Consider the following 12796-nt stretch of genomic DNA (forward strand, 5'->3'; position numbering starts at 1 on the left):
TCCATTGTCACCATCTGCCCCTGCCGGAATTATGTTTTACCCAGTCGGAGCTGGTTTAGCACAGTTGGCTTTTTAAGTTTTTTGCTTATTCTGCCAACTGTCCTCGAGGCCCGTAATTCTGCATCCTTTGTGTCCACTACTTGTAAGTACATCCTTCTTCCCAAGCCTCGTTAACCTCCCCCGAGGTCTGAGATCACTGGAACATGTCCAGCCTTAGACCTTGACACGGCACTTCTACCAAGACACTTGTCTTTCTAACACCTGGTCACCACTTACAGCTTGCTAGCCTTTCTCTGTTTCACGGATCAATTCTCCATTCTTGCTGACTGGATTTCAAACTATGCAAAGATCAAAGAACATCCCTTCTTAAGAAAAGTTTACATGTTTCGCATTTTGCAACACCCTCAAGCCTGTCCCTGTGGGAGAAATGGCTCAGCCCTGGGGCTCCCACAGCGGCAGATTGCCCCAGCCGGATAACCCAGGATATCCTGTGGGACAGCCGGCTGGGAAAGCGACAGAGTGCCCAGCGGCCCTCCCAGCCGGATAACCCAGGATATCCTGTGGGACAGCCGGCTGGGAAAGCGACAGAGTGCCCAGCGGCCCTCCCAGCCGGATAACCCAGGACATCCTGTGGGACAACCGGCTGGGAAAGCGACAGAGTGCCCAGCGGCCCTCCCAGCCGGATAACCCAGGATATCCTGTGGGACAGCCGGCTGGGAAAGCGACAGAGTGCCCAGCGGCCCTCCCAGCCGGATAACCCAGGACATCCTGTGGGACACTCGGCGGGGGAAGCGCTGGATTCCCCTTGCGGCCGCCCCGCCCCAAGCGGACCCGCCGTGGCCACGGCGCATGCGCGCGGGCCGAGGAGCGGAGCAGCGGCGGCGGGAGCGAGCGAGGGGCCGGTGAGAGGAGCCGGGGCGAGCGGGAAGGAAGGAGGAAAGGGAGGGCCGTGAGGAGCAGAAGGGGCAGACCTGCTTCTGCTCCGCTTTCTCGGTAGGAATCGGTGCGGGAGCGAAACCCGCATCGGGCTGAGCCGCCCCCTAGGCCGGGAGCACCCTCAGCCTCACACGCGTGGCGGAAGGAGCCCTTAAGCCGCGCTCGATGGAGGCCGGGGGTCGTCATTCCCCCTCAGCCAAGGCATGCCCGTGCCGGCCAGGGGGCTTGTAGGGCCTGAGGGGACGCAGAACCATGGTAATCTCTTAAGTTCAGTCATTTTTGTATGTCATTTTTTATGCTAGAGTGTGGAAAGGCTGCCAGCTGTAGGTATGTTAGGACCAGTAAGATGAGAGAAGTCCTAGTAAATCATGAAGTTTAACTTGTGCTCTTAACAGCCTTACTCGGTCTCAGCTGAAAAGTGATTTTGGCACCTTCCTGGTCTGGTTGGAGTCACACGTACAACCTTCCCGGGGCTGGAACCTGCTGAATTCAAGCTTTGGCTGATACTTACCTTTGTGTTATCATTGCCATTTAATCTAAATGAATTGTTTTGTGAACACGTTGCTCTAGGCATCCTTTCTCTTTTGAGCTCATGAATGTGGTCCTGTTGGAGATTAAGACACCTGCGTATAGCCGGTAGGGATGTTGGTTTTCATCCGCGGGCTGGAGTGTCTTTGGTGAAAGTTGCTGTTTGCAGGGGTGTGTGAGAAGCAGGCGGGGCTGGCAGATACGGTGCGGTCAGCAGGCGTTTTGTGCTTCCCTGGAGGGAAGTTTGCCTGGGAGTGGCCTTGAAAAGCTGAAGTGCTTTATGGCTTTAGATGCGTTTAGGACGCAGTCAAGCCCTGTTCTCATGTAGCCAGTGGAGCAAAAGGGCTATCTTTTTTTTTTTTTTTTTCTTTTTTTCTTTTTTTTTTCTTAAATTTACACAAGGTTTTCAGCCTTTTCTAGAACTTTCCCCCCACTTGTTTGTCCTTGGTTTTAGAGGCTCCTGTCATAATTTTTTTCTTTTCGTCCTTGAAATACCTAGCTAATTTTTTAAATTAATTAAGCTATTTGGATTTTTGTGTCTTCATTCCATTTTGAATAGATACCTGAATAGGTAGGGTGGAGAGATGCACAGACTCATTCAAAGCTGGTAAAATAGACCAAGGCTCTTTGTATGATTCTGTGTACAGGAAATAGTTTGCTTGATACATATGATTGTGGAGTTTTTTTGCCCCTAACAGCAGCATTACTTTGACTTCCCATACTTAATAAATAAACTTATTTTTCAAGTTACTTCAGACTTAGTTTCTTGATATCTAACTGTAGTCCTTGTTATGTGTGATGTGATTACTTTCAAGTAGATGTAATACAGGTACTGAATTACATATATCATCAGGGATATAATTTTTTTCCTCATTAATTTCACTTCTGTTTCTGTTATTGATTCTACAATCCCAGCTTTTGCCTTAGAAAACACTGAAGGCAAAGTATAAAAATGAAAGAAAAAAATATTTTCTCAAATCTGTTTATGGAAATACTGACCAGAGATTGGTCCCAAAAGGAGCTCTATTTTAAGGTACTCCATAAATATATTTATATTTACAAACCTCCTTGTACCCCAGTAGCTCTCCTGTTGGTGCAATCCACTACTGCATTTTTCCTTCAGAACAGTTTGTTTTCCCTTTACCTTGCTATTTCTGATTTCCTTCTGCTAACCTAATTTTTTTTCCCTGTGCTGTTGTACTTACAACCAGCGTATTGTATTTTTCTGTAAATACTTAGATTTAAAACAGTTGGGAGTGCTTTTTTTATTATCTTTGTCTTGATAACATACAGATAATCCTGTCACGTGATGTCTTTATTGCCTTAATGATATTTCCAGACTTTCTTTTTGATTGTCATGTTGTGTTTGACAAAGTCAGAATCCAGCTGTTGAGGTTATTTCAGTACTCTCTGCATGTTGTCTGTATCACAACAGATAAAAGTACCATCTTTCCAGCAGCTGTGCAAAGAAGTGAAAGAAGTTTGCAGAAGTGCAAATAATATCGTTGAGGTGTTTTTCTATATTCTGTCACTAAAATCCAGCTTTCCCAGTGTTACAGCAATCAAGACCTTTGTTTTTCTTTATCTAGTCCTTGTCTAAAAGGTAAATTGGTGTTAATATTAGTTTCATGTAACTGGTTTGGACTCCTACTATTTTAAAGGAGTATTTCCAGTCTTTACCATCAACTAGATTTTCTTCATATGCCTGTGTTCCTTTCAAGATGGGGTTAGCATTCCTGATAGCAGCCAGAGATCTATTACTTTATCATCCTTATCTTTCCTTATGTCCTACCTCTTTCCTGTTTGTAAATCCTTGTTTATTGACTGCTCGGGGAGGTGATGATCTATGACTAACCTACTTTACTAATTTTTATTCTTTTGTTATTTTTAAATGTATATAAAACCAGAATGTGTAATTCTTCAGTTAAATAAACTAGGATAATTCTTTCTTTTATTGATTTGCTCATATCCTGTATACCTTTATATTTTTATTTCCTTTTTTGGATTTTGTGTGTTGTGGAAATGTCTGTATAGTTATGTAGTTAAGTCCAATTTTACCAAGTCTTTTAAGTCTATCATAGTTACATGCTTATCTGGAGCTAGAATGTCTGTTTAGATTTTTTATCAGTTCCTGTTCCTTTTCCTTTTGTATGTATGGAAGCAAATAATAACGCAAACTTTTTATTTTCCAGATCACTTTATTTCTTGTCTCCGCACCTCAAAAGAGACATGCATATTTAGGTGACTAACTACAGGAATATCAAGATGCCTAATCTTGAACATCCAGCGTACCCAGCAGCTGACCTGCTTCACTTGGAAAGTTTGGTGCCTTGTCGAGAATCCCAGGTGTCCACGTTGCTGTCATTATTTGGCGAGGTAGTGCTCTCTTGTATTCTATGTTTGACTAGAACAAAGGCATTCTGCTGTCTCAGGGAGGAGAACAGAAATTTAAGGGTGTTTTTGTGATGTCACTATGAATGTGCTTTGGTTGCCTCTTTGTTGAAGTTTTATTTTTTGTTACCATCTTTAACATTAGTGTTTGGCAGTAGGTTCTGGTATGTTGGAAGGTTGAAAGATGTCTTGCAGCTAGAAGGACCTAAACAAACTTAGAGCTATTTGTGTCTTTGTCTCTCTTAATTCTGATTTTGCCACAATTCTCTTCTCTCTTTGCTACTTATTACCAGGGAGTAAGTCTCTTCCTCCTAGACCTAAAGTTCTGGGGTGATTTTTTTCAGTGTCAGTGTAGAAATTCTGTTTGATTTTGACCTGCTAATCTAATATTTGAGTGTCTGAATTCTAAGTACATTAAATTGTTCTGATTCTTAGTGGTTTTGAGGCTGGTCATAAGAGTTAGAAACCACTGGCTTGTTAAAGAGTCTGTTACTGCTTCACAAAGCTTTGGTAAAAAGTAATGAGGATTTTTAATTACCAACTTATAAGCAGTTTGATTGCAGAATGTCTGCTTACATTCAGTAACAAACTGGAAATTAATATCTGTTTTCTGTCTTTAATTATGGATACTAATAATAATAACACCAAATGACAGTATTCATGCTTTATGTATGTTATAAGCATAGTGGCAACAACTTTTCTTGAATATAGATACTTCAATTCTTGATCAATGTTGAGATACTCAAATCTGCATGTTGTGCACAAGAGTGTTTCATCTTGGATAAACTGACTATTGTCAGTTTTATTTTTGTATTCATTTTTAAGTCAATATATAAAATTCTTAGAAATTAACACAAAAATCTGTGTTTTCATTTTCACCTGTGTGAAAATCTGTTCAGAATGGAGAAAAAGAATAATTCAGTTATTTACCCTGCATCTTAAAATAAGTATATGAAATGAACAGCATCGGGACCATTAAATAAATAGATGCATCACAAGATATTACCTTGTGAAAGAAGAGCAAGCTTTACAATTTCCTCCTTCACACCATTTAATTCTTTTCTGTTTGGTCTTAATGAAAAGAAAGGCAATTTGTAGTGTTTGCAGAAGCTAGGGGAATGTATGGCTTGCAATTTGTGCTTGCCAGGGTTTTGTTACAGTTAGTTAACTAATTTGAATTAAGAGCTCACTGCTTTTCTCTCTGTGTGTGTTTCAGTTGTTTGTTAGAGCAGTTTCACTGGCAGTTATGTGATACTTGATTCTTGCAACTTACCCCTCAGCATTTCAGCAAAGATGTAACATAAAAGTTGATCTTGTTGATTCCATAATAATTGCTGTATTTTATATTTAATGTCTCAATTTAGGAGATAACTTTTCTTTCAGGGGGAAAGTTCATTGTTAAATCTTTTATCTGTTGAATAAAAAGAAGAAGAATTGAAACAAAAACTTTTTTTTTTCCCCTTAGCGTCAGCAGTTCAGTTTTCCATCCATCTTTATCTATGGACACACATCTAGTGGAAAGACTTATGTGATGCAAACTCTTCTAACTACTTTACAGGTAGGTATGGTCACAAAGGATATTGAATTTACAGTTTATAACCATGGTTACTCAAAATAGCCTCTACTTTCTCAAAATGGTTTGTTTCCTCAACTACTTCTGCCTTCCTGATTCTTCTCCTCCACTTACTGTGTCATAAATGCATCACTCTGCTCATTAGGTCACTTAGGATAAAATGAAATTGTGCATTCTGAGATATAAATCATAATAACTTCCTTAAAAAAGTTTAAAAACGATAAAAAAGGAGGCAAATATTGTTCACCTTGTCTCTATGACTTAGCCTGAAGTAGCTCCATTGACTCCTTGTTTTAGTTTTTTTCCAAAACATGTTTTAAAGTCCTCCTAAGATGAAGGGTGTCATTAGAGAAATTCCCATCTAGGTCTGTTAATACCTTTGTCTTTGTCAGTCATGAAATTCAGGGATTTAAATCCAATGACAGGTGCCCATTTCATGCCTAAACCATAAATTTCCACTTGTATATTTCTATAGCCCCGTTACTTTCGGCTTGTCCAGAGTGAGCTTATCATTTGATCTGCAGGTTTTATGCAGAAACCCCTTTCATTAAAAGTTCTGCAGAGGGAGATTAGAAGGCAGGGGTTTACAATCCTCGTCTATGAAGCAGCCTTTCTTGCTTTGCTCACAGCACTGAGCTGACCTCTCGCACCATATCTGAAGGTGTGGCCAGGCTGGTTTTGAGCAGCAGCTCTCTCTACGGAACTTCTTGTGCCACATCTGGGTGTTTTCCTGTGTACTGTGGTGGCATGAATTGCATTGAGGCACCCAGCTTTCCTTCTGCTATGGAGATGCAGCACTTTGAATAGCTGCTTTTTGGTGATGTAGCCCTCTCCTTTTCATGGTGTTCAAAATAATAGAAAAGCTTTTTATTACATGCTGTGTGAGTGGATTGCTAGCATGTACCCACACTTCCCCACATCTGCTGAATCATATTATATTTTAAGAAGGAAGACTGGAATGAAGTACTTGCATTTTTTTTTGTTATAGACAACCACATTCCTGCATCCCAGTGACTAATGTTTTCCAGAAGTTTTTATGTTCAGTGTGAAAAAGAGCATCTGCCTTACCAGAGATTATAGAGTCGTGCAGATAAGCTATGTCTTAAAAATAGGGTTGCTAGAAAATCACCTTTTTTTGCCTTAGGTGGGTTTGACTACTGGTATTATTTTATGGGTTATAGTGCCTTCTATTTAAAGACAAATGACCGTAGATTTTCAATATTACTAAATTGATACTTATAATGTATCTCATACTCTGTTTTTTTCACTCACTGTGTGCTTGGAAAGATCTGGTTTTCTGAAAATGTTCTGCACAATCATGCTGATGACATGAGTCTGGTATAGAAGCTTACACTTTATCATTTGTGTGCATTGAATACCAAAAACGTTCACAGTAGTTCTGGGGAGTATGCTGGGGAGATTACTTTCTTTGTGATGTCTGTGTTTTCTAGACACTGTAATTTGTAATAAGCCATTTTATGATACTGTAATGTCTTACAGTTGTCTAAATTTCTTTGAGCTAAATGCTGTTTGGTTTTCTTTTTGTCTATTGCTCACAATTTTTCAGCTATTTAAAGGATGCATTGTGCTTCAGTGTTCAAACATAATTTGAAGGTATACTTCCATTTGAAGATTTATCAGCTCTCTCTTCAGTTTGTATTGGTAAATAATATTTTGACTAGGTATATAATTGATCTTTTTAACAAGTTATTTTGATTCTTACTTGTAATCTGCTGGCAGGATATGATATGGTTTCTTTGGTTCTCTCATATGGAAGAGAAAACTCTGGAGTATTTACCTGAAAAAGCCAAACGCAGTTGTGTAATTTTTCTTGTTCTCTTCAGCTTCCTCATGTGTTTGTGAACTGTGTGGAATACTTCACATCACGACTTCTGCTAGAAGAAATTCTCATCCAGCTGCAAAGCCGTTCGTCTGGCACAGAGCAGACCTCTCCTGTGCATTGTGATACTTTGAATGACTTTGTTCGTCTCTTTAAACAAGCTGTGGCCAGTCGGGAGCTTCAAGATCAAACATTATACATTGTAAGTAATTTCATTTTAATGTCCAGTCCCATTCCTGCTAAAAGGGTGTGAGTAATGGCTATTGATAGTTTGTATGTGAAATGTGTGCCTTGTAGAGCAGTTTGCACAAAATTTCTCCATAGACCTCATTCAGAACCTGTTGACAGGTTCTTTCTGTTAGCTTACAGGCTTTAGGTGAGGTTCTGTAATTTTCCTGGTTTTAGATATTTTTCTACACAAAAACTGTATAGCATAACTAATAATGAACATAAATTATATCACACATTTAAATTTGGGATGTAATACTGTTACAAAGTCTTTCAATATGGAGTGCCTGTATTTGCTTTATTAGTAGTAAGTCATGCTTATCTGTTTCCTTGTGAAAATAACATCACAAATGAGAAAGCAGAGGTGGAGAATAGGGCAGAAGAGAATATGGAGAATGGAAATGACAAGGCTTGGTTTGCTAGAATAGAACTTGAGGATAATATTAAGGAACTAAAATGCATAATTTCCTCTGTAAAAATGCTTTTGAGATCTTACATCTTCAGCTACACTTGTGGCTCTCAGAGACAGGACCTATAGTTTTAAAATTAAGATGGGAAAAAAAAGGACTGCAGTGAAAAAAGTGGTGATATGCTCAAGTGGAGTAAACAGCAGATTGCAGGAAAAATAACCAGAATTTAGGTTGCAGGAACTGTTGAATTAGTATAATACTAGAATACTAGGATTTGGTTTAGATCTTAGGGGTTTTTTACTGTGATAATCTTAACTACATAAAGGAGCCAAAATTTGCAGGCTATAACAGCATTTATTTTGCTGAGAGATGAACATGGAAACAAATTTCAGTCATACAAGAGGTCTGATGAAAGGACAATGTAGCATTAGTGATGTGTAAATGTATATATATAGTGTGGACCTGCAGAATATACAGACCAAAATTTTAGGCCATCAGTAGGAATTAAGGTTTTTTTTTAAAGAGTTGAAATTGATTATTTAAGAAAACAAGAACATGGTTAAGATTGATTGCTCTGAGAAACATGCAGTGTGATTACCCAGGGTCATTAAGCTCTCAATGTGCCCATACTGCTTGAGGGTTTTTTTGCAGTCAAACAAGAAGTTCATAATTATACTGAACATTCTTCATCCTGTTCCACAAGCTATAGTTAAGTATGTTTTATTCCCATTTAAAAATACTTCACTGAGTTAAAAAACTTCATTATCATGTTTAGTGGAAACAGTACTATCTCATTGTTTCCTATAGGTCACAAGGTTATTAAATTTGACATACTTCGTAGAAATGGAACGAAGAAAATAGATAAAACAGATAAAAAGTTATTAATAGAGAAGTAGTTTAGCTTACTGTCTTAAAAGTGATACTGACATTCTTCAGCAATTCCATAAGTGCAAATTTTATCTCTCTAATAACCTTCAGTGTATTTCACATAATACTTCTTGCGGTGAAATCTTACTTTCAGATTAGTATTTGGATTAAAAAATATTCTACATCAGTAAAGAATTCTACATGTATTCTATGAAAATTGGCATCATTCAGAAAATTAGAAAGTTCTTGAACAATGGTTGTAGAAAATAAAGCATTAAATAACTACAAAGGTTCAATTGTATCATGAAAATAGTTGTTGCCTCAGAAGAATTAAGTATTAAATTAGTATTTCAGTTACATTCTGCATGAGAACAGACAGGAATGGGAGAAATCAATTAATGTTTATTAATGTATGTAATCTGGATTTATTGTAGAGTAGTTTAAATTGAGACTGTTGGAAGACGAGCATGCTGGTAACATAAACTGGCAATACTGACTTATTCAATTTCATTTCAGTAGTAAATAATGTAATACTTCAACTCAATTAACTCAGAGTAAATGAAGATAAATGTTTACTTTCGAGCAAAGGGTTCCAAATATTTCTCTTAACCCAAGCATAGTTGCTGAATGCTTGTGATTACTTATGAAAAATTAATTTATTCATTTTAACTACCTGAAAAATTGGGGTAGATATAACTTGTTATCATTCATACATTTGCAATATTTAGCACTTTACAGAAGTATCAAGCTACTTTGTTTAATATAAGTGAGCAGCTGGTTTTAGAAAATATAGGATTTTTAAAAAAAATTGAAGAGTGGCAAGTCTACATGGACACCAAAGAATAAGGCATAGATTTATAGACCTGAGGGAAGGCTGTTTCTGTGAACCACTTGACATTTTCCACAAGTCAGGGTCACAGTGTATTTTTTCTGCTGTAAGTAGGAACTGTAGTTTCCCATTTAACTAAAAAATGTGATGTGCTTAGGTCAAGACCTTAAAGCTTTGTGTTTGGTAGCTGCATGTCGCTGGGTCCAATAAGCAGTGTTTTATTAGTAAAAATACATAGCCACTTTTTGGTCTGTAGTGTAAAGCAGTCTTCATTCCTGAAGTCACTTATTACATGAACCAAATGCAGATATCAATATAAAATCATATGTTGCAGTTTTTAATAAGTTCACAAAGTGTGAGATATTGATGCGGAGATAGTTCTTTCAGATTTGTGTGGTGGGATTCTGAAATAATAATTTCAGAAAATATTTGGTTGTCCACATAAAGTTCTTTTCCTTATTGTAGGCAACAGAAATTATAGATGTTGTAAGGTTTTGATGGAGAGAAGATATGTAATAGGATAGAAAATACAGTTTTCTACAGACCTATAGTTTTTATCTCAAGAGCAATAATTCTAAACAAGTAATGAGCTTCAGAATTTAGATTTATAATGCAAGTAGTAAATAAGCCACAAAAGAAATGTATTTCTATTCTCTATTTTCATTTCTGTCAAGATTTTAGGTGTGCTGGAAGTAGACATTTTTTTTTTTTACCAAAGAGTAACCATGGATGTCTTCATGCTTCTGTTTTAATTCTTCAGACTCTAAAATGTTATTTTCTTAAATGTTTCTTGTTTAAGCTGTACATATGCTACATCTGTTACTGCTATGTGAAGTTTGCATACAATAAATCCTGTAAATTCATTGGCTGCAAATGATGGCAAGAAAAGTTTCTCTCAAAATTCAGAATATCAGCTCTTACTTGTTTCTGAAAAATCATATAATAGTAGGAAAAGACAACTCTCCTAGAGTAAGCATGTAGTTACAGTGCTACTGTACTACATGAAAATTTGAAACATGAGAAGAATTTTGGGAAAAAATGGAGGTTTCAATGGTTGTTAAAGATGTCAGGACTTGTTGTGATATTCCTGACTGGACTTAAATAATAATTCTTCCTGCCATAAGGCATGAGAATGTTGCTTGTTTAGGGATTGTATGCTTTTTTTTAGATGCAGAGCTGCTTGGGCTTCCTGGAAGCACTTCTGAAGCAATAATCTCTCCAATTCAGTTTCCAGCGGCTAAGAATTAATTTTAAGTCCATGTGAGAGTAGGAGTTGAGTTTGTCTATATAATATCATTGTTTTGTTAAAAGGTTCTGGATAGAGCAGAACAGCTGAGGGAAATGGAAGCAAACATCCTGCCAGCATTTCTTAGGCTTCAAGAGTTGGTGAGTGTCTGGAAAGAAATTATCATATGTGTCCTGCCTGTTGAAGGTAACTGAACATGTGGTACCTATACATCCAGGGTCACAGATCAAGATAAGTGATTTTTTAGATGAGAAAAATTGAAAAATTAAGCCTCACTCCCCCAAAAGCGTGGTCAAAACTAGAAACCAAACTAGAATTTAAACATTGGGAGATTTTTATTAGACTCTTTGTTTTTTTAGTTGTGGTTAATGGTATCTTATTTACAATGTCTGATGTGTAGAATCTTTGGAGGCTTGTGTCAGATATATAGCTGTCTTTTCTAGGTTATTTGTCTTTTTAAGAATGAAATTTTCAAGAGACTACCAGCTGTTTAATTTGGCTGGAGCTGCACAGCTCAGCAGCTGTGAATGTGCTTTGACTTGCTAGAGAGTTTTCTCACACTTCTGGAATTGTGCCTCAGTAAGTTTCTGATTGGAGTAAACCACAGTGTGCTTTCCTTTCTCACTTCTGAAGTGAGCTTTTGCTTTGAAATAAGCAAAAATGGTACATTCCCTGAAAAGAAACTGAAGACAAAACAAAAAGTTGCTGGTACTTTGAAATATCTGAACATGTAAATAGCTGAAATTATGCTTGTTATCTCAAATCTTTTGTGTAGTGCTCTTAATCTTCTGGTCACATTGATTTCTCTACTGAATGAAGACTGATTCACAGCTGTGTTCTTATTCCTGACAGCTGGTGCATTTTCTGTCTCTTTTTGTCTGTTCTGCCCATGTTCTGGACTAGGCTGCTCCTGAAGCAGAAACAACCTGTTCTGCAGAGAAGGGAGGCAAACTTGTGTCTATAATTGGTGTTCAGGGATCAAAACCCCATAGACTAAGACTTATATCTGCCTGAGGAACACTCCCAGTTTGAAAACTAACCTCCAAACAAGTCTGTTGTCTTGAATGCTGATATTCCAGTTGCTTAAATTCTGGATTCTGGACTGAGGCTTTCTAAAACAGTTGTGCAGCCAGTGTTGCAGAGCAATGTGGTAGGAGCAAATCTCTTGCATCTCTTCCTTCCTGGAGTGAAAGGAGACCAGGAATGCCACTAGTAGTAGGGAAGGATATCATGGCACTGGTGGATTGCTGCTGAAGAATAGGTCATGGATGCTTGATTTCTCTGAGGATTGTGATGGCAAGTACGGAAGTTCTTCATACTGGATGATCAGTCAGGAAGTGAGCTGAATGTATTTTAGTAATTCTGTCAGCTGAAACATTAGGAGTTCTGGGAGAGGAAATAAATTCAAAGAAATGCAGAAAGATACTGTGTTGTTGAAAGAAAAAAAAAAAACTTATGTTCCATAAAAACGAAGAAGAAACAGTAAAAAATATGGGTGGGTGCCACTTCACCAAGAAAGGGGAAAAGTAAAAAAAATATTTTCACTACATTTCAGGGAAGGGAATAGCACTCAAATGTCTTTCAAGTCATTCACAAGACTGTCAATCAATCGGTTCAATCGGGTTCCTTCCTTTTGTTTCATGGAGGTGCCTTAATAGTTTTCAAACATCTTTCTTGAAGAACAAAAGCATCTTTTGTTAGGCAGAATTTTTAGTATGGTTGCAAAAACCTTGCAAAGAAGAGAACGACACAGCATCTTCACAGATAGTTTTAGCTTCGTGTTAAGTAGCTAATATTTTGAATGGTGACCAAAATATAGCAATATTGTTTTTAATATGAAACAGTTTGTTACCTATTGATCAAAACATCCAGTCTGAAGCAGGCATTTTGTCAATAAAAACTTGGTTGCAAAAATATATTACTATGAACAGCCCCATTGTTGTTAACT

The 12796-nt window shown here is 37.7% G+C and overlaps 1 protein-coding gene across 5 annotated transcripts in view; it reads left to right on the forward strand.

Annotated features, from left to right (window-relative positions):
* The first annotated feature begins 837 nt into the window (after positions 1-837).
* Positions 838-12796, forward strand: part of ORC5 (origin recognition complex subunit 5) — a 63032-nt gene continuing 51073 nt past the window's right edge. For 3 of the 5 annotated variants that reach the window (XM_053942875.1, XM_053942879.1, XM_053942880.1), the window contains exons 1-5: positions 838-902; positions 3657-3840; positions 5321-5413; positions 7273-7470; positions 10914-10988. In XM_053942875.1, the coding sequence (XP_053798850.1) occupies positions 3730-3840; positions 5321-5413; positions 7273-7470; positions 10914-10988 (477 nt within the window). In that variant the 5' untranslated portion in view covers positions 838-902; positions 3657-3729. The other 2 variants (XM_053942877.1, XM_053942878.1) reach the window with 2 other exon arrangements.

The sequence above is a fragment of the Vidua chalybeata genome, chromosome 5 (genome assembly GCF_026979565.1).
Source record: "Vidua chalybeata isolate OUT-0048 chromosome 5, bVidCha1 merged haplotype, whole genome shotgun sequence".
Lineage (NCBI taxonomy): Eukaryota > Metazoa > Chordata > Aves > Passeriformes > Viduidae > Vidua > Vidua chalybeata.